Here is a 24,621-nt window from a genome sequence, read left to right on the forward strand (position 1 = left end):
AACCTGTCCCTTCACGGAACTGAAACACTAGAGATCCTCAGCTGTCAAATACTGGACGCTACCCCCACACCTTCCAACCCCACACTGCCTTTTTTCCAGTCCTGGTTCCAGACAGCCCATCACCATTGCCACCCCCAACCTGGGAGCAGCCCCTCTCCTCACTGCGGATTTGTGTTTTCATAAACAAAGCTGGCTTTTGTAGTGTGTGCTGACTTACTCATAACATGGAATTAGCTAGGGAGTTTAGTCTGAAGGAAGGAACAGACTTCATGAAGTAACCTAGAGACAAGATAAGGGCCTCTTTCAAGTTGGAGCCAGTGTCTGTAGTGGCCTAGTGAGGCTGCGGACCAAAGGAGAAGCAGTGTATTCGAGGGGGGCCCAGGGGCAGATGGAGACCCCTCCAAGGGACAGGTGCCATCAAGCCAAGGCACTCAAGTATGGGAGATCAGCTCATGATTCAGGAACCGGAGTCAGAATCCCTTCATGGTACTCCAGGGCTTCCACTTTCATTGGACTCCCTGCTGGGTACTGAGGAACATGCTGCCAGAGTGGAGGCCCCTGCCCTCAAGGAACTTATAGGAGAGTAGTTTTTGTCCCCAGCTTATCTCATTCACAGGCCACCCTTCCTGTGACTGGACCGCAGTTAGCTTGGTATCTTCCTTCTTTTCTTCTGATCCCTAACCTTGGCCTAGAATGGAAGCCTTTCACTGACCCTTCTCTTCAGGAAATCTACAAACCCCATCTGCCAGAGGTTGCCTAATAGCAGGTTTGCTGGGTTACAGGGATGTCTCTGGACACAAATTTTCAGGCAGATGCTGCAGGAAGAACTAGTACTGACCAGGCAGGGCAACCTTACAGCCTTACCCATAGACAGTCTGTGAGCATCAGGGAGGACTTACCTTCAAACATATCTCCTGGTTATCAGCAGTGCCAGAAAGTGTGCCTTTAATGCCACATGCTTTATATGAAGCACTAGCAGGTTTTTGAAATCAAATACCCTTGGCAAGTATCTTGCACAGAGTTACTATACCTCTGGGGTTATCTGGGTTTCTGTCCCTTTTCATCAGTGATTCCCACAATGGGAAAACCAAAGTCATGTGGAAGGGGGGAAAGGGGGAGACAAGGAGGGGAGCCCTAAGTGTAAAGGTGAGTGTGCGACTGTGCACACGAGAGGTTCGCCACAGTTACCCACAGGCAACATAGCTGGATGTCTGTGTTTCTTGTGACGTAGTTGCTAAAGGTAAACTGCTGTTTTAGTGTCTGTGAGAACTGTATGGAAGAGTGGGTGGGTAAGCCTGTGTGACTGGGAAGGGAGGGAGCATGAGGGGACATGGTTTTGAGTGTTTTTCAAGTGCTTGTCTGTATATTTTAAAGTAGACAGACTGGATAACCAAGATAATTGTTAACTTAAAAGCATTAATTTGCTTTGCTTTTGGTAGGGGGGGTGGGTGTTTGGTGGTGGTGGGGGGGACGCGGCGGGGGTGTGTGTGCAGCAATGGTTAAAAAGACCTAATCCTCGCATAGGGCTCAGGTTACAGCTGAATGAAAAGGTCTCTTGGCCTCCAGGGAAACTTGTCCCCAGGGCTGGCTCCAGGAGAGCCAGCCTGGCCGTTTAGTTTACCTGGTAGTTTTCTCTCCTTGTTAGGGATAGAGTTTTGATAAAGTCATGCATTTAGAATTTCCAAGTAACCCCATCCCTGGGACTGAGAGCGTTCGTGTGGTGGCAGACAGTGTCTCTCTGTCTCAGTGTGTCTCTCCGGGTCTCTGTCTGGGTGTATGTGTCTCTTTCTTTCCCCCACCCTTCTCTTCCTCTTTAATGTGGCTGTTTCCTTTCCTCCCCGCTTCCCTGGGCTCCTGTGGCCAGCTCTTACAGTGAGGGGACTGTTCCTACTAGCCCCTCCCTCCAAAATATGAAATGAAAACCATAACCGTGTCAGCGGGTAAGGGTGGCCCCGTGGACAGCCGGCTATTGCCTGTGCCCCATCCAGGCCACACTGGAGAGAGGGAGAGTCCCTATTCAGAGCCTGATCTTTAGTCAGTTCCCTCTAAGCCCACCCCCATTTTTCCAGAAGGTGGAGAAGAGGGTGGACTGCTTAGAAATTCCTCAGGAATCCCTTTGACCTCTCTTCTCTCATGACATGTCTCAGAGGTGGGGAAAGCCTCGGGGTGGGAGAGTACAGAGACTTTTCCCTGTTTTCAACCCCTTCCTTCTCATCTCTTTGAGTCTCTGCAGGGTGGAATAAGAGAAAGGGGACTAGAAGACACTAAGGCCAGAATTACTGCAGGCAGAGAAAGAAGACAGTCATCAGCAGCCCTCAAATGAGATTGTTTTTTGAAACCTTCAGGAATCTGAGAGCATGAGAACCGGTTTGAGATGTGAGCAGCTGGGACCTGTTGTAAAAGGAGCCGGCCCTGGGTGTGAGTTTGGGAATGTGAAGTGTGCATTCACACACGTGTGAATGTGTGTGCATGACTCAGGGTGTGTGTGTGTGTGTGTGTGAAGTGCTCTGGTGAGAGGAAAAAGGAAGTGGGGCAATGTGCGTTTTGTTTTAGTTGGAGAAGTAAAGAAGTGGAATGGCTTGGTCCAGTGCCTTGAACTGAGGACAGGGGAAGGGAACGAAGGGCTTCAGACCTTTTGAGAAGATGGAGCTGGAAGAGCTTGCTTGCCTGAACCCACTCAGTCCTTTCCCCCAGCTCTGGTCCCCAAATGTCAGGGTGTGGGCCTCCTTTGACATCCCGTATCCCTAGCACATGACCACTTATAAGAAAGAGTCCCTGTCAGGGCTGGAAACTGCAGAGCTGCTCTGAGGCTGGCAGTGCCCGCAAGAGGCCCAGACCTGGGGACAGCTTCTTCAGGCTCAGAAGACTGGAGTCTGGAAACAGAAGGACTGCTGGGCCTTGGGTATAGAAGCGAAACAAAGGCCAACCCAGGGATGCTTGGGGGGTACAGGAGCTAGTCACCTGGGCTAAGAGGGGACAGAGACTCCCCTCCCCCACCAGCCACTTGACATTGGACTGGCTACTCTCCTGTTCCCATGCCCACCCAATGCCAGCCTCAAGTGGCACCAGGGATATAGAGGTATATGGTGCCAGTTGGTTTAGACAAATGCAGAGCCTAAGGATTTGAGCCTCAGAGGAAATCACTGAAATCCCTCTTCTCACTTGTAAAGTATCAGTAGGGTTCCCTGCAGCCCTGAGATTCTGCACATCTCACTGAAATCCTTCCTGCTGAAGGCAGAAGGCGCCAGGCCTCCACAGGTTACTCACCCAAATCTCAGGCCCTCTCCTCCCTGGATGCTGGTCTACTTCTGCCTGCCCGAGGCAGGATACTTGGATACTCTTCCTTTCTTCCCCCACCCCAGTTTCCTGGAACCCCAAGTAGCTGATAGTTCTTACTGTGTCCATAAAGTGGGTATTTATCCCTGGAAATAGCCCCTGAAGAACACGTGTGTTTCTGTATGTGTGTATCCAACAAAGTTGGGAAGTGGAGCTGAAATATCCGTGTTATGGGAACTGAATATTCTTGGATCTGGGCCCCAGGATTCCGTGTTTCTAGCTCTGAGACTAGCTGTCTGTATTCTGCCCTAGCCTAGACATGTCCCCCTGCAGATCAAGCACTGCTTTGTAGTTGCTGTTAGATGCTGTGCTTTGGCTGCACAAATGGGATGATGACCCCTATATAGGGCACAGTGTCCTTGCCCTTACCTCTGGTTTTCCCTGTGGTTATAACCATAGCCCTAGAGAGCTGTGGGGTTTGGATTTCTGAACCCTACACCAGGGGCTCTTCAGGTCTGGTCACTGGTGGTAACAAGCTGAGGAAAGACCTGGGCAGGGGCTGCAGGGCTGGAGGGAAGATCCAGGATAAGGAAACACATCTAAGGAATCCCTCTGAAAGGGGGGAGTATCAGGATATGTGGGCATTGGGGGGAGGGTGGGGAAGGGGAGTGCTTGAAGGGTAGACCCTGGGGAGCAGGTTTACAGAGAGGACGTTTTTACAAGTTTCTAATTATATTTATTTGGAGTTTTCCTCTGGCGGTTTGAAGCTGTTAACAGCAGGAACCTGTATCCCTGGTGTTTGTTTTTGTTTCTAACCAGCTGCTTGGCCCCAGCACAGTGAATCCAAGGGCAGGCAACGCCTGCCCACTGTTGCACCGCCCACCCTTTCCTTATTGCAACTGTGTCTGCACCCACCCTGCCCACTACTCAGCCTTGCTCTCTTCTGCTGCTCCCATGCCCAAAGCCTCAGAGCATCTGCATTCCCACTGCTGATTTCCTCCCTGGATCATCCACATTTCAGCTCCTTCTGCTCCACGGTTATGTACTGGATGCATGCTTCACGCTGAACTAAGTGCTGAGTTGGAGTTGGGGGAGGTACAATAATGACTAAGGCATGGATTCCTCCCTCAAGTGCTTAGAGAAGACAGTGGGTAGTTAGAGAGCACTGGACTGGGAGTTTGAAGACCTGGATCCTGGCTTTACACTAGCTGTTTGCTCTTTCCTGAGGTATCCTCACTGGGCTTCAGTTTCCTCATCTATTCAATGAGAGAGGACAGTTTGAAGACCATGTGAACCAACCTGTGTGAAAAAACTGTACACTTAGTGAAATTATACAAATCTGAAATTAGTTTTTTTTCAATTAGTTTAAAGAGATATTACTAATCACAAAACCAGAACCTACTCATGCCCACTGCCTGCCTCTCTACTCCTCACTCTACAATGTTCTGTTCTTCCCCCACTTCACTACCCATCCTCTAAAAGTCTCTGATTCATGGTTATTGATTTTGTCCATACTGAAAGGGAGAAAATTCTTGTCCAATTAGGGTTACATTCAAATGATCAGGGAGCTAGATTAGGGATAAGGCAGGACAACAGAGAGAAACTCATCAGGGTCCCCAGTAAGTGACAAGCTTCTGAGGTTCAGACCCCCTTCCCTTCAAATCACCAAACACCAGCAGCTTTTCCTGGCTGTTCAGTTGAGCAGGCTCAGCTTGAGTGAGAGGAGAGGATACTGTTTTTAAAAGGAGAAAGTGCTCTGTCTCTTCCTTGGAATTCTAGGCTACCCTCATCCTTGCATAAGCTTTTTCTAGACTGAGGATGGGCCCAGGCTCTCGCTGAGGTCACAGTGCCTCAGCCAGTCCCAAACTGGAAAGACAGCCTGGTACTCCAGGCTCTGCCAATCTCCCTGGTTGCTATTTTGATCTGGATGTAGAGCAGATATGCACAGATGTGGGTACATGTGCACATGCTGTGGGTTAGGATATCATGGCCCAAGGCTGGGCTGGTTTTATTTTGGATGTTACTTGGAGGTGAGAATGAGGGAACTCACCAGGGGCAAGCAGTGGAATGCCTATCTCAGGTGCCCCATCATTGAGTGTTAGTTAGCATGGAGGCTGAGGAACATCTGTTGAAGGGGATGCTCTGAAAAGATCCCTGTAGCAGCCCCATATGATGTCTGAAGACCCTGAGACCCTGTGACTCACTGGTCCCAGTCTCTTTTGGCCTCGGCACTCATCATATGGATGCCTTTAAGTGGGTACTACCCCTCTGAGTTTAGTTTCCTCTCTCCCTACTCTCCACTTGAGACTAAACTTCCTGGGACTTCCTCCACCCAGAACAGTTGTGGGATCACGGAGAGTAAAGAAGTGAGATTTTTCTCTGAGGTAACATAGAGCAGAAGGGATGCCACAGATAGAGACCTCATCCACTCACTACTAACGCATCCATGTCTCCATCCACTCGTCTATCTGTTTAACAAATATTTACTCAGTGCCTTCAATGTAGAATTCATCTCTTGTTCACTGCCAAATCCCCAGCACCTAGCACAGTGCTTCGCATGCTGGAGGTGCTCAATAACTATTGAGTGAGTGAGTGAGTGAATGAATGCTGAGCTCTATTCCAGTTGCTGCATGGGTTTCAAAGCTTTAGGAGCCATGGCCTCAAGAAGCTTACTGCTTCAGTAGGAAAATTATACATATGAACTAAAAGTTAAATAATGGTACAAGGTAGCATATGAGGTATCACAAGCCTGGGATTGATCAGGTGACCAGAGAGCCTGACAGTAAGTCTTAGGAGTAAAGAGAAAGAGTAGATCAGAGAAGGCTGGTAGTGCCACAGGGAGTGTCCCAGCAGAGGCACCTGAACTGGGTCCTCAACGACATTCAAGGAGAGGAAAACAGCAGGGTGCTCTACACACACCATATATCCTGGGCTAGCCTGGCTGGGCTGAGGATGTCACAGCCATATGGGTGGGTACATTAGGGCTCTAGGCAGGCTGTTTCTGACTGTCCCACTGGGCCCATCAAATTTGCCCACAATTACCCCCTCCCCTATGGGTGGTAAGGTAATAACTCCTGTGGTAATGGGAAGGTGGGGTGGACTCCACCTAGGGGGTCTGCTTGTCCACAGCTGGCATCCTTGCTCATTTCCATTTGTTACTGTTCTTGAGCTGGGCCTGGGCAAACTTGTGAAGTAGATGAAGTATTTGCTCGGGAATCCCACTGCTTCCCTTTTAGGGTACACCTGCCCATCCTCAGAATCTTAGGACTACTTGTATTATAATAATCCACCCTTTCTGGTCTGACCCTCTGACCCTCATATCCCATACCCCATCCTACCCTTCCTACCTACTTTAGGAGAGTTTATGGAGTGCTCTGCTAGGCGCTAAAGCAAATTCAGAAGAAATGTCAGATGGTGCTGGGAAAAGCTGCTGTAGTTACAGACTTGTGCCTTCGTGCCAGGACAGGGCAAGGCAGGGAGGTTTTGGCTTGTCTATGGCATCTGTGCAGCCACCACTCTCCCCCACCTCAACTTTGGTTCCAATGCATGGCCTGAAGTAGGGGTGGGATCTCCCTAGCCTTCAAAAAGAATTGTAGAGGACAGATTTTGGGTTCCCAACTGGCCTCTCACCCACTTCACCCCCATTCTTTGGGCAGTTCCCAGCACAGGTAGAGTAAGCAGTGGGGATGTGTCTCCCCAAATCCTCCCCACCAACACATGCTCACCTGGTGCTGCATTTCCCCACACCAGGCCTGAAATGGGGCTTTGATAGGGAAAGGGAGTTCAGAAAGAATACAGGGAGAAGGTTGGAGAGAAGGAATAATAGTAGCAAACCTTGGCTAGGCATGGTGACTCACACCTGTAATACCAGCACTTTGGGAGGCTGACATGAGAGGGTCACTCAAATCCAGGAGTTCGAGACCAGCTTGGGCAACATAGCAAGACCCTGCCTCTAAAAAGAATTTTTAAAAATTGGCTGAGCATGATGCCATGCGCATATAGTCCCAGTTACTCAGTAGGCTGAGGTGGGAGGATCACTTGAGCCCAGGATTTCGAGGTTGCAGTGAGCTATGTTCATGCCATTGCATTCCAGCCTGGACAAGCAGAGCAAGACCCTGTCTGTGTTTCAAAAAGAAAGAAAAGAAATAGCAAACCTTTGTTGAGCACTTGCTGTATGCCCACACTGTGGTGTTAAGTACTTGATGGGTATTAACTCAACTGATGCTCCTGGAAGCCCCATGGGAAGGTACTATGATGAATATTATTCCCACATACAGAGGAAGGAACAGGTAAGTTCAGAGGCTGGCCCAGGACCACACAGACACAGGTAGAGCTAGCAATTGAACTGACAATGTTGCTCCAGAACCTCTCTCTTAACTACTCTGTCATGTGGCTGCCCCGGTCTCTTCCCAGCTTGGGCAAATAGTTTATTTGCATTACCTTGGGAAAGGAAGACAGATAGTGGCCACAGCCTCACCCTGGAGATCCTGATTCAGCTGGTCTAGGGGACACCTGTACATTCACATTTTTTTCAAAAGCCCCCAGGGAATTCCAGTGTGCAGCCCCAGGGTTGAGAACCACTGGTTTAAACCAGTCCACACCCAGTAGCATCAACTGGTTTTCCAGCTAGTAAGCACCTGCATCCTGAGAGAACAGGCTAAGATGAGACTGTGCTGTGAGTATTGAAGGGTCCTTGCAAGGACAAATTCTGGGTGGGCACATATGGTAGGAGGGAGCTCTGGAAGAATGAGTGGTAAAAGGAGGAGATACTGGGTATAATTTGGGGCCCTCTTTCACAGCTTTGTCTTAGGTCTGTTCTGCTTCAAAAGACTCCAACCAAACATTGAAGGGACATCTTCCTCAGCAGGTACCCAGCCAAGCGAGGAAAGCTGAACACGCTTTAAAGTATTAGCAGAGCAATTCAGTGACAGCTGTAAATGAACTGAGGAAAACAGTCCCCTTGGACCAGGAACTCACCAGGAACGGGGCTTACAAGGAAGAGCTTTTGGGAAGAAAAATTTGAGCCAGAATGGAAAGCTGAGCATAGTGTGGCTGGAAGAGAAAAGTGAGGAATGTATCTGCAGTGTGAATAATGAAAATACATAAATGCATAGAAAGGAATAGGATGGTTAGGTATTATAGAGGGAACAGGAAGAGATAATGTCTTCCAGAGCAGAGACTCTTTGCTGGAGAGGGATAAGCATTGTGAGCAGGGAGGTGAGGGAGAGGGGTTAGTTAGATGGTGGGAGAAGTCTGGTTGTAGGAAGAGTCTAAAAAATCTGTGGCCAGGTGTAGTGGCTCACGCCTGTAATCCCAGCACTTGAGGCTAAGGCGGGCAGATCACTTGAGGTCAGGAGTTCGAGACCAGCCTGGCCAATGTGGCAAAACCATGTCTCTATTAAAAACACAAAAATGAGCCAAGTGTGGTGGCACATGCCTGTAATCCCAGATACTCAGGAGGCTGAGGCAGGAGAATAGCTTGAACCTGGGCGACAGAGGTTGCAGTGAGCCGAGATCACACCACTACTGTACTCCAGCCTGGGTGACAGACCAAGACTTCATCTCAAAAAAAAAAAAAAAAAAAAAGAATCTGCTGGGGGGCCTGGGTTTGTGGTGATCAGCATCAAGATCCACTCTGGTACTGGTGAGCACTGAATGGGAGGCAAAGGGAAGAATTGGGAGCCCATATAGTCTGACACAGTCTCTAGTGAAGCACCAGCTGATTCAGAGACAGGTACATACCTCTGATATGGCCAGGGGGGCAGTTCCAGACCAGTATCCATGCTGCTGGACCCAGGGAGTATCTCTTATTCAGAACCCCAGAGCAGTGCTATCCTGTGGTGTGCTAATAGCAGTGCTATTTCTGTGGTGTTGGAAATGTTCCATATCTATGCTTTCCACCATGGTAGCCACTAGCCACATGTGGCTATTGCGCATTTGGCCTGTGGCTAGTGCAACTGAGGAAGTGAATTTTAAATTAAATAACCACATGTGGCTAGTGGCTGTCATACTGTCTAGAGCATCTATTGCCTGACCAGTGATTTAATACCATCTCAAGCTTCCTGTATTGGGACCCTACTGTTTACCAGATACTTTATTAGCCAATTTACACAAATTATCCCATCAATTACTCTCAGGCTCTCATGAGGAAGTATTATCCCCATTTTAAGGGGGAGGAGATGGAGAATAAGAAAACCATCCCTAGAGAGGCGTAGAGCTGGATTTGAATCTGGGACTGACTGGTTCCAGTGCTTACGATCGTTCTGTGATAGCACATTTCTTTGTATTGTTTTCTGTTCATCAGTTGGACAAACTGATTCTCCACAGAGCACCTTACCATCTGCGAGGTCCCTCTTGCCCTTACCTATGAACTAGTCTTCCATGCCCTCTCTTTTCCATTCTTTCACTTTGGGATGACTTCCCAGGATGGGCCAGCAGGTAGACACCATGACTATGGAGCCCTAGCAAGGTGGAGAGTAAGTGTAGACAGAGGCTCCCAGCACTTAGAATCAACTGGTATGGTTGGCTGCAGAGGAGTTGAAGGGTAGAATGCAGAGCTGAACAGAAACCTGTGAGATTCGAGGCAGGGTGTTGGGGATTTCAGTTCTCTTCTTAGCCCCAGGAAGTTTCAGAGTATAAAAGCAGAGGACAGATAACTGTCTCAAGCTAGGACTCTGGGTATCTATAAATTGGACAGAATACTGGTCCATGCATCCATTCACTCAGTAAAAATAATCACTTAAGGATTTGGATTAAAAAAGGCTATAACGAGTCCTGAGAATCTGCATTTTAATAAAACCTAGGCAATTCTATAGCCCATAGATCACACTTGGATATCAAATTGTCTTGGTGTCAAATCTCATCTCCTTTCTGTGCTCAGTTGTGGGATCACAGGAGAGTAATGCCTCCCATTCAGTGCTCACTCACTTACAGGCTGCTACTTAAGACACTATTTTGGGTTTCTCAGTTTACAGCTGGAAGTAATCTCTTTCTCCTCTGATCTGCCCTGTAACACAGGTTCTCAACTTTGACTACACATTAGAATAACTGGAAGAGCTTTAGAAAAATACTGATGGCCCGGCACCAGTCCAGGCTATGTGACCAGAATCTCTGGGGTTGTGGCTTGGACATCTCCTAGGAGAGTTGACTCTGATGTGCAGGGTGGAGGACCCCCTCACCTTATCTCTCATGTCTTCAGGGCATGTACCACATTCTGCTCCATGTTTTTTGTTTCTCCTTTTGGCTGGGCTGAGTCACCTTTCAGCCTCCACAGCTATCATTATAGTGCCTTTCACAAACACTCAATAAGGCGTTTTCAACTGAATAACACGTTTCTCTATTTCAGTTCAGATTTAAGGGCACCATAATATTGCCTCAGAAGTTGGACTCTTTCGCCCAAAGACTCTTTTCTATGTCCTTTCCTTTTTTTTTTTTTTTTTTTTGAGATGGAGTCTCACTGTCACCCAGGCTAGAGTGCATTAGCGCAATCTCAGCTCACTGCAACCTCCGCCTCCCTAGTTCAAGCGATTCTCCTGCCTCAAGCGATTCTCCTGCCTCAGCCTCCTGAGTAGCTGGGATTACAGACATGCATCACCACACCCGGCTAATTTTTGTATTTTTAGTAGAGATGGGGTTTCATCATGTTGGTCAGGCTGGTCTCGAACTCCTGACCTCGTGATCCACCCGCCTTGGCCTCCTAAAGTGCTAGGATTACAGGCATGAGCCACCGCGCCTGGCATCATCTATGTCCTTTCTTAACCATCCTCTTTTTTGCTAGATCATGAGTGGCCTCTTCCTTCAAGTATAGCTCTGTGTATAGCACCTATTGTTAGAGCAAGGGCCAGGAGACAGGAACACTGGGGATTAGGGCCCGAAGGGCTGCACTTATTAGGCTTCAGGTAGCTGGTGCCAACCTCTGCCAGCTCTGGATGTCTCCATTGTTGGCAGCACAGGGGCTGAGGAAAATCATCCAGGATAGAACATTTTTCCTCTAAAGCTTCTTGGCTCCATGGTGGGCAAGTGGAAGCAGGCCTGGTCTCAGGCAGAATCATGAGACAGATGAAGATCCCTCAGATGCCCCATCCCCCTTTCTTCCTCCTTTACCAATGATTGTTGGACCCTGCCACCTTCCCAGAGGCCACTGTTCCCATGCCTTTTCCCTTAACTTTCCCTCTAAGCCTCCTCCGTAAACTCATTCACTTTAAGTTGATTATTCCTAATCAAGTTAAGTATACTACCTACTCTAAGGGTTTTTTGTTTGTTTTCAAATAAAAAAAGGAGTGTTTCAAATGCTGGAGTTTTAGCTGTCACTGTGAATTAAGTATTTTTGAGGGCAGTGGGGGTTCTTTCTGAATTCCCAAAATCAGTGTCTGCCCACTCTGAAATCAGAGAGATGTGAGACAGCACCTGTTTCTGGAGGGGTCACTGCCTCTGTTTTAGAGAAGAGGGGATTCTGCCCTTGGAAGCCCACCTTCAAAACACCCCTTAAGAGGTGCCAACAGAGGTTTTCATGTGCCCCCTCTGCCCCTGCCAGATGTGGATGAGTGTGTGGAGGGGACTGACAACTGCCACATCGATGCTATCTGCCAGAACACCCCGAGGTCATACAAGTGCATCTGCAAGTCTGGCTACACAGGGGATGGCAAACACTGCAAAGGTGAGGCTGGGAGGGCACCTGGAGGAGAGGGACCTGTGGAAGAGGGCAAACCAGTGCCACTGCCCTCAGTTGGCCACTCTCCATCACACCAAGGCTAGAAATTCCACTGGTCAAGTGGTGGGGGGGGGGGTGAGGGGGGCAACTGCATCTTCCCAGAGAGGGTGCCATTTTCTAATTTGCACAAAGGCACCATGCAGGCTAGCAGAGGCCCTGGTGGGGACAGTTCACAGCCCACAACCTGGCTGGGGTAGGAGCATGAAAATCATAAGACTAAGTCCTGAGGTTCCCTGACATTGGAACCTTTATCTTTAGACCCTTACACCATATCCACAATGGATGGGAACAGAAAGTGTGCTTCAGAGGAAGTGCATAATGTAAACACATCTTCCCCTCATAATTAAATCAATGCAAATTAAAGTAGCTTTGAGATATTAAATTTATGAGCTTCAGTGTTGGTAAGACTTTAGTGGACAGGGTACACTTGTTAATTCCTAGTTGCATTATAAATTGAAAAGTAATTTTGTAATACCTACCAGGAATCTTAAAAGGTATTTCCTTTGATCCAGGAATTTTACTCTTGGGGACTTATTCAAAGAAACAAAATAATACGTGGGAGAAGATATTCTTTGATGCATTATCTATGATGGTAAAATAAATGAAAGAAATCTAAATCTCTAACAACAGAGAAAAAAGAATCAAAAAATAATATTCTGCAACCATGTACAATGGTAATTAGAAAGACTGGATGGAGACCTGAAAATGTTTATGACTTAGGTTTAAATGAAAACACAAAAATGCTAAATGGCTTATAGGCTATGAACATAACTATGTAAACACAACCATAAGGCTGAGTCTGGGGGTGGACAGTGGGTTCGCAGGTGGGTTCAGCTGTCTCAGCTTCTCTTTGCCCACAGACGTGGATGAGTGCGAGCGAGAGGATAATGCAGGTTGTGTGCATGACTGTGTCAACATCCCTGGCAATTACCGGTGTACCTGCTATGATGGATTCCACCTGGCACATGATGGACACAACTGTTTGGGTAAGCAAAGGAGTGGGGATTTGGTGGAGGGATGTCTTGTGGAGAAAGAGATCTTTTCAGCATTTCCTATTTCCCAGGGAAGGAGGAGAGAGTGATCAAAAAGAGCTACATTCACAAGAGAATAAAGTCATCCTCCCCTTTGAGACTGGCCACTTCGGATGAAAAATCCTGCTGGATGAAAAACATTAGAGGAGAAGCTGCTATGAAATGCTCCTAGGGCAAGGGCCAGGAGATGGGAATAGTGGGTTTAGCCAGTGGTGAGGCATGGTAGGAAGCTGATTTGGCTCCACACAGATATCTTGGTTCTGCTGCTTACTAGCCTTGGGTCTTGGGCAAATCAGCCAATCTTTAGAAATCTCAGCTTTCTCCTCTCTAAAATGGAGGTGGGACCAGGTGTGGTAGCTCACACCTATAATCCCAGCACTTTGGGAGGCCAAGGTAGAGGGACTGCTTGAACCCAGGAGTTCAAGACAGGCCTGGGCAACATAGTGAGACCATGTCTCTACAAAAAATAATAATAAGGCCGGGCGCGGTGGCTCACGCTTGTAATCCCAGCACTTTGGGAGGCCGAGGCGGGTGGATCACGAGGTCATGAGATCGAGACCACGGTGAAACCCCGTCTCTACTAAAAATACAAAAAATTAGCCGGGCGTGGTGGCGGGCGCCTGTAGTCCCAGCTACTCGGAGAGGCTGAGGCAGGAGAATGGCGTGAACCTGGGAGGCGGAGCTTGCAGTGAGCCGAGATTGCGCCACTGCACTCCAGCCTGGGCGACAGAGCGAGACTCCGTCTCAAAAAAAAAAAAAAAAAAAAAAAAAATAAAAATAATAATAATAAAAATTAGTCAGTCGTGATGGTGCATACCTGTAGTCCCAGCTACTTGGGAGCTCTTCCTTGGCTTGAGCCCAGGAAGTCGAGGCTGCAGTTAGCTGTGACTGTGTCACTGCACTCCAGACCAAGCAATCCTATCTCAAAAAATAACAATAAAATAGAATGGGGTGGTAATAACCCACTTGAAGGCTGCTGTGCGGATCACCACAAGACAACATATGAAAAGAGCCCTGTACAATCCTTAGCACATGATAGGAGCTCAGTAATGGGAAGAATGTTTTTGATGATGATGACAGTGCATCCCTATGCCCCAGGGAGCCTCTGACCCTTACAGGCTTGTTTTCTCCCAGTTCTTCCTGCAATCTCCAGTCTCACCCTCTCCTCACTGATCTCCTTTGTCCCAGGAGCTGGATCAGAGATAAGAGAAGCTCTAAGGAACTGAACTCAACTTTGGTCTCTGTCATTTTGGAAAATTACTGGGGCCAAGTCAGACTCTTCCCCAAGTAGAAAATCTGAAGCTCATAGCAGAAAAGGATTTAAAATTCGAACCCAGGGCCTTCTCCCAAATTCCTTCGCCCTGTAGCCACAACAGAAAACAGGCACTAGAAGCATAAAGGACCAGGAAAGGAAGAGAAACAAAAGGAACGATGCCCAGAAAAGCAGGCTGGGCTAGTCCCCACCCACCAATTGACCAAACAGATAAATTCTCTTAAGTCCTATTGGCTGAGAAGAGCCTCCTTACTGCAGAACTGCCTCCAAACCTAGTCATAACCCATCACTGGACCCAGGCTATAGGTTTCTACACCCAACCCAGGCCTCCAAACCCTGATATCTGCTGGGCCCTTAATCCCAGCCCTGGTCACCTCTCCTACCATTTTAGCTTCCAGGGAAGGGCCTCATATCTGCCCAGTCACCCTTGAGGGCCTCTTATGGAACTCCTTGGGGAAGGGAAGCTGTGGCACTTAGACCAGGACAGTGAGTTGCCTACAGGACATGAACATAAGCTTTTGAGTTCTTTGGCTGCCTTTGACTTTTCTAGGCCCCTGATTCTCACCACATCCCATTTCCCTGTAAGTGTTTTGGGGAGAACCAACCAGAGGCACAAGAGAATGATTAGGTATAGAAAGGGTCAAGGAACAAAGATTACCTAGGGTTAGGGTTCAAAGTCTCAATACTACCTTTGGCTCTTAGGGGAATTTTGAGAAAGTTGTCCATGCTCTGGGCCTTAGCTTCCCCACTGAGAATTGGAGGAAAGAGCTTGGCTAGAGTAGCAAAGCCACAAGGTTAGATAGTAAGGGAGCAGACAGAAGGATGGCATGTAGAATGTGGCAAGAGCAGGAAGACAGGGATGGGGAGAAGTCAAGAGAATAGCAAAAGATAGGGTAGAGACAGGAGCAAAGCACAGGAAAGTACACCTTAGCTCTTCCAACAGGTGTATCTCTCAGGCAGGAGCCAGCTGGATCTGGGCCTCTCTGCCCTGGCCAGAAGGGGAAGAGAAGGTTGCAGGATCTCAGCAGAGAGGATGGGAAGAGAGGGGCAGATGAAGCCCTCAGGAGCCCAGATTCTAGCTGCTCCATTTGAAAACCAATCTATGTGATGCCTCCTGGGCCAAGGCAAACTGAGAAGGGCCATGGACTTGGGAGGGCAGTAGCTAGCATAGAGATGGAGTCAAGGTGTTGAATTGGGGGCCCCAGGGTGAGCTTGGCTCTAGAACCTAGGGGTGGTGATTTGGGGGTGAGAGCCTACTGTTCTCCCTGCCCCCCACCCCCACCATCTAGGGTGTGGCCTGGCAGCTCTCCCCAGATCCCTCCCCGCCAAGTTGTCAGACTTTGTTTTGTTAAACCAAAATAGGAGAAAGGCTAGGGAATATGGCAGCAAGCCCAGGCACAGGGGGAGGGGAGGAAGGACGGGGCGGTGGCCTGTCCACAGAAATGGTCCCTGCTCCACAAGGAGTTGAGGCTCAGCTGCCTTTCCCCACCCTGCCCTTCCAACCTCAGCACCATGGCCATAGCTCTGCCTGCACCCAGAGCCACTTCCCAGGTTCCTACATTCCCTGGCTGCTCGTTGCAACCAGCTGCGACCCCCAGTTACCTGTCCAACCAATGTGACCAATCTCCATCCTTACCTTCATCACTGTTCCTCTTGCTCTGGCTTCTTTCCTGGTGTCCTCTGTCCTCATACCCAGTTTACACAGGTGAGGGAAAGGGAGGCATGGCTTCACCTAGGTGACATTTGAGGTTCAAAGGTCCCCTTTTCCCCCACTTGCTTAGCTTCCCAGCTCTGCCCTCAGGGCAGCCTTTTTACACTTAGTGGAATATTAGCTGACAAGGGTGTGAGGACTTCTTGGCTTAAGGCTGGGCTTAGGGGGTAGTAGTTCTTAAGACTGCCTTTGGTGCTGAAGTCTTGGGATACACCCTGGACCCTGCCTGGACCCCGCCTGGACCCCATGGCCCCACCGACTATCTATCCTGCACAGATGTGGACGAGTGTGCCGAGGGCAACGGCGGCTGTCAGCAGAGCTGCGTCAACATGATGGGCAGCTATGAGTGCCACTGCCGGGAAGGCTTCTTCCTCAGCGACAACCAGCATACCTGTATCCAGCGGCCAGAAGGTCAGCCCATGACCTGGGATGGCCCCATCCCTGCACTCCCCAGGCTTCTCTTCCCAGCTGTCCCTCAACAGCCCCTAAGTCTCACCCTCCGTTCTCAACTCAGCTAGCTCCTCCTTCTCTTGTCCTTCAACTCAATCACACTCTAAAGGATCTAGGAACAGACACCCTGTTAGGGCAAAATCTGGGGAAATTACTTTGAGGTTGGGGTCAATATGGGATTAAGGCTACTATGGAGTATCCTCTGTGTCCAGACCTGAGGTAGATGTTGTCCCTAATTGTAGGTGGCTGAGATTCTCTAAGCTGCTGCCTATCTGAGAGGACCTCACCATACCTTTTTCCTTGGATTGGCATGGGAGGGTCAGGCAGGAATAATGGGTTTATATTGGCTGTTTCTATGACTCATACCCCCCACTCCCACTAGACTGTGACATCCCTGAGGGCAGGGACTATGTCTAACTCATTGTTGTATCCCCAGCACCTAACATACTGCCCTGCATGTAGTGAGAGTTTAATAAATGTTTGTTGAATAAAACTGCATAGTAAATATCTATACCAATTACCCTCCACTCTCATTGTAGATCTGATTGCTACTGATCTTCTTCCCAGTTTGACTGTAAGCTCTTTGAGGGGAGTGATCACACCTTGTATTTTTCTAGGACCTTCCTAAATCCACACCATCTCCAGCACAGTGCTGGACACTTATTATACACAATTTTTTCGTTGTTCGAAAGAGACGGTGATCATTCATTGGGATGAGTATCAATAGCTAGCTAGTAATACATCGTTCAGAACAGCTCTGAGCTCTGCTCACGAGCACCCAGGTCTGTGGGGAAGACAGGAGGCCTGGGACAAGGAGAGTCAGTCCCTTGTTGAATTCAACCTCAGTGGAATTCTCCCAGTTCCCTAGGTCCCCAGTTGCCCCTTGTAGTTCTTCTCTTCTAGACATCCAGGGGTACAGAGCATTCACCCCCCTTTCTTCTCTTTTAGAAGGAATGAATTGCATGAACAAGAACCACGGCTGTGCCCACATTTGCCGGGAGACACCCAAGGGGGGTATTGCCTGTGAATGCCGTCCTGGCTTTGAGCTTACCAAGAACCAACGGGACTGTAAATGTGAGATAATTGGGATGGCAGGTGGGGCAGTGGGGTCGGGGGTGAAAACAAAGAGGAGGGGTATAGGGCTTCAGGAGCATGAGGACAGGGCTGGGAGGAAAAGGGAGTATGGGGGAGGCAACTAGGCAAGGGGGCCAGTACCCACATTGTGGAAAACTGTGGACCCAGGGAGGAGCAAGCTGACAGGGCCCTGTCCTCTCTGTGCACAGTGACGTGCAACTATGGTAACGGCGGCTGCCAGCACACGTGCGATGACACAGAGCAGGGTCCCCGGTGCGGCTGCCATATCAAGTTTGTGCTCCATACCGACGGGAAGACATGCATCGGTGGGTGAGGCCAGGGGAGAACTCAGTCTACCTGAGATGGGGGTGGGGGTGGGACCCCTTGGGAACCAGGGAAGCAGAGGAGTGCATGGGGCCCAGGTGCTGGGCACGGAGGGACTGGTGAGGGAGTTAAGACCCAGAAAATGCCAGGTCTAGTAAGGGACAACTCTAAGAGAGACTGAAGGGCTCCCCGGCCCTCTTCCCCTCCCCAACCCAGTGGTTTTACCACCCTGTTCCAGGAGCCTCATCACCCTCTTCATCCCAGGACAAAGTGTTGCCAAACTGGGAATAATTAGCAGAGTTGCTTATTGACCAAGGCTGTAGTTGAGAAGCAGGAAGAGATCTGGGGAAATGCATCTGCTTAGGCCTGACCAGAGGCCCTTGGTTGACTAGTGTGATAAGAGAGGAATTATCAAAGCCCAGTGTCCCCACTCTGCAACAGAGGGTGGGACAGAGTGCTCCTTCCTGGAACAACCATCCCTGAACTGACTGACAGATGGGGTTTCCTGGCTCCAGGTATCTTTTTCCTCTTTATTCTTTCTCTCCTCACTCTCCTCCTGCAACTCCCCTTTCTACTCACCTCACCCTACCCCCCATTTCCTTCTCTCTCCTCCAGATGCCAGTGGTACTCCCTCTCAGCTCCATCAGCAACCCTCTTTCTTCCTCACCAACTCCAGCCTTCCATCTCTTACCTTGATTTGAGGCCCTCTTAATACCCGGATCCCTCTTCCTGAATTCTTAGGCCTTATCTCACATATTTTCAGGTACCCTAGATGAGTTTAATTCCTTAAAGTTAATTCCTAATTCCTTTAGCCTTTAGGTCTTTAGTGCTGAGAAGGATGATGGAACAAGGTTTCCCCTTGGAGAAGTGGGAAATGAAAGAGGTTTGGCTGACAGAAAGGCTGTGTCTTTAGCCAGGCAGGGCATGAGCTTGCTGTGTGGGCATAAGTGTTTATGAGTGACTGTTCATCTGGTGGGCTGTGGCATGCTGAGAATGGGGGTGTGTGAACCCAGTCACTGTGTATGAAGTTATGTATATCAGAGACATGACATTAACTGAAGAACTAGACTCTCCAGAGACCTGTCCATTTCACTGCAGGAATAGGAACTGGAGCGCAGATGATGCTTTTACAGGGCTCCCTCAGGCACTTGCTCCAGAGACTTGCACATCCAGTTCTAAAGTCCCTATATAATTAAAATCTCCCCTGCCACGTTTCCCTCTGAATTAACTCTTCAAAGACCCCAGAACATTTTTAGGCTCTTCTCATTGCCTTCTTTGGGCTGGTATGTTTCAGCTCCTTTCATTTTTCACTCATAGGTCTAACTATTTTGCTTTTCAAACCTCCCACCACCTCCTGGACACATTCACACATCCCCAGTCTCTTGAAAGAAATTGTTTGCAGTCCCCAAAGAAAAGATGCATGAGTCAGGGGCCAGGGATATGAAGGTCTGATCCCTCTCTGATTTATTTCTGTTCAAAGTTCCAGACACGGTTGCTTCTGAAAACACCCTTATTGAGCTTGGGCTCTTCTCTAATTCAAGACCTACTCCACCACTGGGCCATGGCCACATGAGGCACAAAAGAGTAAATGAGGCTATTCTGGGGTTTACAGCTATATTCTTTCCTAGTTCCTCTTCCTCTTCTCCAATAGAACTTATTTCACCTTGTCCTATATCTAATTTTTCTGGCCATCCCTGGTAAGAGGAAACATCATTGCCTGGGGCCATCAGGACATTCAGATTTGGTGGGAAGACTGAGAAGGCAGTATAGTTTAGCAGAAACAGTGGCACCCTTTGGGATTTGGGATTTTGTGGTTAGTAAGACTTGAGGGTGCATCCCAGCTTAGGCTTGAGCATGCTCTGTGGTATTGGGCCCATAGTTGGCTGCCCCTTTCTGAGACTGTTTCAGTTTTTCAGTCACTTGCGGGGAGCTTGGCATCTTTGGGGATACCACCAGACAGGATAAGGATGAGGAGTGAAGCTGTCATAAGGGTCCCAGGGCTCATCATTTGGGGCTAGTGGTTTGGGCTGGCAGTGGGGAGGAGAGGGTGGGGAGGGGTCCGGGGCCCAGAGGGCCACAGTGGCTTCTGCCCAGCACCTAAACAGCTTTTTTACAATGTCAAACAGGGGAAAGGCGGCTAGAGCAGCACATCCCCACTCAAGCCGTTTCTAATGGTAAATATGTCTGCTATCTCCGCTTGCTCTCACTGGCTTGCTGAGGGAAGGGCTAACCCGCTGGGGCTCCGACTAACTGCATGCCCACTGGGCCCAGCCTGACTGGGCCCCAACTTGCCAGCAGGGCTATCCTGGCAGCCTGGGCAGTGGGCCCATTGGATGACAAGAAACCTGAGTCCCTAAGAGCTGGCCCAGGAGCTTTCATGTTGGTCTCGTCTTTGTTCCTGTCACTCTCCTTCTGCCCTTCCTCTTCTGCTGTCTCCTCCCACACCCACCTTCTAACACCCCACCCCACTCCCAGCCATCTGCTCCCCACCCCCCTCTACCCAGCCAGCCTCATCTTCCCCATCATGCCCACTGTGCCACCTGAGATAGGGGTGCGATAGGGTTAGATGCCATCCCCTCCTTGGGGCTTCTTTCTTGGGTTCTTACCCACATTAGTTCACAGTCCCAGCATCACTCACCATTCTCTTCCACCATAATGGTTAAGAGCATGGCATGTGTGTTCAGGCAGACCTGAGTTTGAATCCTGGCTCTGCTACTTTCTAACTGTATGACCTCAGGCAAGCTACTTTCCTCTCTGATCCTCAGTTTACTTTTCTATAAAATAACAGTCTTCCCTTAGGGTTGTAACGCTTGAGATAGTGCATGTAGAGCATCTACCTGGCAAGTGCCTGGCACAGCATAAGCACAGAGTAACTTGTGGTTTTAATGTTGTGACCTAGAGAGCAAAGGGGTGAGACTATATGGTCCTGCTGCCCCACCCTGCTCTCGAGAATGCCATCCTGCAGAGGTGGGCAACTATGCCCAGCTTTCTGTCCAGCCTGAGATAGACATTGTGCCAGCTCTGCTATTCCATATCCTACATCCTTCAGAAGCTACCTGGCCTTGGCATAAGATCTCTGTGCCCCTCCCCCTGATCCTGGGCTTAGCGGACCTCTTCTTATGCTAAGAGCACTCTTAAGGGGGTGGCTAGGCTTGGAACCTGAACTCAGCGTTCCCTACTAGGTTCCTCCCATGGTCTTGGAGAGCCTCAGGAAAGACTAAAGTGGAAATGGCACAGAGGATATCCCACTCCAGGTTGGGCTGTTCCACACATGGGCATTTGAGGGACCAGGGCATGGCCAGGGACCCACGGAGTTAGGCTTCTTTTGGAACCCTGGCCTACCTGTTCTCATTGGTGACAAGAGTTGGGCTTGAGTGTGGGGAATCAGAGACTCATGAAGATGACAGTACATCCAGTACTGGTCTTATTCAATTCCCTTGATTCTGAGAACCATTCTTCTATCTTCCCTAGTGGAGGTCTTGGAATTCTTTCTCTCTAATGGGAGAATTCTAGTCACCCCAAGAGGACAGTCCACACCACCTCCACAGTCTCTGTATCAGGGGCCTTCACTGTTTGAACTAATGGCTTTTCCTTGGACACATCTGACTTTCCCAAGCTACCATTTAAACCTGTTTTTCTCCTGCTCTGAATTCAGAAAATAGGGAGAGTGATCCATCCACACTCCTCCTACTCTGACCTTTTAGTGAAAGGGAAAACTTACCAGTTAAGAGGGAGCAGCATAAGAGACTTAGCCAAAATAAGGATTTAGGTCTTATCTAGCTCTGAGGTTCTTTAACTCTTTCACTAACCTTTTTACACCTTTCCTTCTCCTCTGGATTCTTCTCTTTCTTTTGCTTCTCCCCTCTCCTATACAACATCTCCCCATTAGCAAAGTAAAACAACAAAACAGCCAGCTTATCTCCATCTAGAACTAAAAGGAGGGTTTGGGAGGAGTTGAAGGTAGATTAACCCAGTATGTGCTACCTCCTCTAAGGATGAGCAGTCAGTCGGTCCTGGAAGTGGGATCTTTCTTAAGACAGCTAGGCAGCGGGGAAGGGGAAGATAAATTGATGGGTATCGTTCAGTTGCCTTAGGAATGGCCAGGCTCATTCTTTCCAATCCACTTACAATAAGATTGTCCCACCACAATCCCCACCCACCGACCAAAGACATAGTGGAAAGAGGAAGAAACTCTTATCTGTCCCTTCTGGTTCCCTGGCGGCCAGAACCACCCTCACTTAGCTCCCATCCCTCCCTACTGCCCCCCGCCCCACCTCCTCCACCCCCTCGGCACATTCCTGCCTGACAGCTCTGGCTTGTACCTGCCTCACTGCTGTCCACCTTGTTTCAATCAAGTAGGGGGCAGGGAAGTGGACTGCTTGGCTGTACTTGTGAGGGGATGGGGGTTGGGAGTGATGGGAGGAAAGGGGCCGGGAGCCTCCCTTGGCTTAATGCTCCTTCTAAAGCACAGAGAGGCAGCTGAGGCCTTGCCTCAGGCCTCTGTGGTCTCCACTACCCTCAGAGTTTGGGACTCCTCCAGGCTTGTAACCTCGTTACCATCCCCCACCTCCCTCCTAAACAGAGACCTGTGCTGTCAACAACGGGGGCTGTGACAGTAAGTGCCATGATGCAGCGACTGGTGTCCACTGCACCTGCCCTGTGGGCTTCATGCTGCAGCCAGATAGGAAGACGTGCAAAGGTAAGGACTTTGAGAGGACAGAAGCAGAGTGACCTTTGGTAAGGGGCTGAGGTTGGGACCAGAGATAGGGTGCCTATTAGGGAATAATACCTCCTCAACCTCTTTCTTATGAAGAACCCAGGACATAGCTAAGGGTTGTCTCCTATCTGCCTGTTCCATCTCAGTTCAAGGGACAGAGAAGTCCAGCCAGTTCCTTAGTGCCCCCTTCCCCTACCCCACCTTGTTTCCCTACTCTCATTCCTATCCCCCATGGGTCTCTAACCCTCTTAGTTAATGGACATGTGATTCACATTTGCTCCTGGGTCTGGAAGGATATTTGAGCCCTGACTGTGTGTGTGCATGAGGTCACAGGTGTGTTCCATAACCTTCTTACCCCACATTCCTCAGACCTTCCCAGTGGGCTCTGGGGAAATGATGTCTACCCCTCAAAAGGCTGTACTGGTCAAAGGGAGAGTAGGATACTAGTTAGGAGGGCTGAAGCTGGAGCCTGGCCACTTGGGTTCAGATCCCAGCCTTGTCTCCTACTAGCTCTGTGATCCTGGACAAGTCACTTAATGTCTCTGTGCTTCAGTTTTCCATAGTGCTCACCTCATACTGTGTTGTGATTAAAAGAGTTATTATACAAAAAGTACTTAGAACAGTGCTTAGCAAATGGAAACACTTTGTGTTAACTGTTATTACAGTATAGTTACCCACATTATGCATTCTGTTTCCCTTCCTTCTAATTAGCCAGGTCTGAGGGAGAATGGGGGGAAAGGGTGGAGGAAAAAGGAAGGGTAGCCATACTGAAAATGATGATTCATTAGGTCTATATCCCCTGGTCACAAGGAGTGGGGACTAGGAGGACTGGGCTCGTTCTTTGTGTCTTTTGGCTCAACAGCTGCGAGAGGAGGGGGGAGGCTAGGGCAGCAGGTCAGCCAGCCAGAGTTGAGAGGTTTCCTGCTGGGAAGAACTGTTGACAGGTATGCTAAGAGTGAAGTGGAAGGCTGCCCTCCCTGCCCCCTCCCCCAACCAGGGGCGAGTAGCCTGGGTCCTGTCTGCCACCAGCTTGGAGAACTTGACCTCAGGAAGGAAGCCATTCACCAGCCCCCCTTTCCCTTACTAGTGCTGAAAGCTGCCTCAGGCCTGAGTCTCTCCAGATCTCTCCCAGTCCAGCCCCCTGCCTGGCCCCCAGCCCTCCCCCATCAGCTACCCAGCCTCACTGGCTCTCCTGGAGGTCCTCCCTGCCTGGCCTCTTTCCCAGCTCCTCCTCCTCCCTAAAGGGCTGCCCGTTTTCAGTGAGTCCCTTTTGACCCTCCACCTCTCCTTGCCCCGCATCCCCCCAACCCACCCGTCCTGAGGGACAGGAAAGAGATAACCCTACCCACCAGCCTTTCAGGGAATGGCCATCAGCTGGAGACTAAGGGCTAGCCTGTTAGGTCAAATGCCCACCTGCCCCTCCTCTAGGTAATTCCCTGAGGGCCTGTTCCTAGTTTTGGTTCCAATTTGTCCCCTTATAAGAACACTCAATCCCAGAAGAGAGGGTGTTACTAATGGCCACAGATCCCCTGAACAGGGAAGAAACAGAGACAGGAAAGAGAAAGAGAGAGAGAGAGAAAGACAGGACAGAGAAAGAGAAAGACAGAGAGAGAGAGATCAAGAGGCAGGCCCAGGACTCCTTGATTTTTGCATGTCTCTGTCAGTGAGGGAGGGATCTTTCTCCTTGTTTGTTCTCAGCCTTTGATAGTATCTTTTATCCTGTTTTGTCCTCCTTCTTCAGATATAGATGAGTGCCGCTTAAACAATGGAGGCTGTGACCACATTTGCCGCAACACAGTGGGCAGCTTCGAATGCAGTTGCAAGAAAGGCTATAAGCTTCTCATCAATGAGAGGAACTGCCAGGGTGAGCAGACTCAGGCAAAGGTGAAAGCCTTAGGAGAGGTTCTTGTGGGAGAGCTTCAAGGAGGCCAGAGGGCTAAAGTCTTAGAAACTCAATAGATATCACGCAGAGTCTCTATAGGCAGTGTCATCCTGCAAATTAGCAAATGGTACTCCTTCCCCTCAGTGGACTAGCTCCATATCAAAGCACTCAGC

General features: G+C 49.4%; 1 protein-coding gene across 1 annotated transcript in view; it reads left to right on the forward strand.

Annotated features, from left to right (window-relative positions):
• SCUBE3 (signal peptide, CUB domain and EGF like domain containing 3) overlaps positions 1-24,621 on the forward strand; it is a 39,841-nt gene that overhangs the window by 1,516 nt on the left and 13,704 nt on the right. Inside the window, exons 2-9 of the mRNA XM_030802568.1 lie at positions 11,810-11,932; positions 12,847-12,972; positions 16,278-16,412; positions 17,400-17,525; positions 17,735-17,851; positions 19,976-20,023; positions 22,432-22,548; positions 24,308-24,430. Coding sequence (XP_030658428.1) covers positions 11,810-11,932; positions 12,847-12,972; positions 16,278-16,412; positions 17,400-17,525; positions 17,735-17,851; positions 19,976-20,023; positions 22,432-22,548; positions 24,308-24,430 — 915 coding nt within the window. The remainder of the gene's footprint in view (positions 1-11,809; positions 11,933-12,846; positions 12,973-16,277; positions 16,413-17,399; positions 17,526-17,734; positions 17,852-19,975; positions 20,024-22,431; positions 22,549-24,307; positions 24,431-24,621) is intronic.

Source organism: Nomascus leucogenys, chromosome 22a, assembly GCF_006542625.1.
Source record: "Nomascus leucogenys isolate Asia chromosome 22a, Asia_NLE_v1, whole genome shotgun sequence".
Taxonomy (NCBI): Eukaryota; Metazoa; Chordata; class Mammalia; order Primates; family Hylobatidae; genus Nomascus; species Nomascus leucogenys.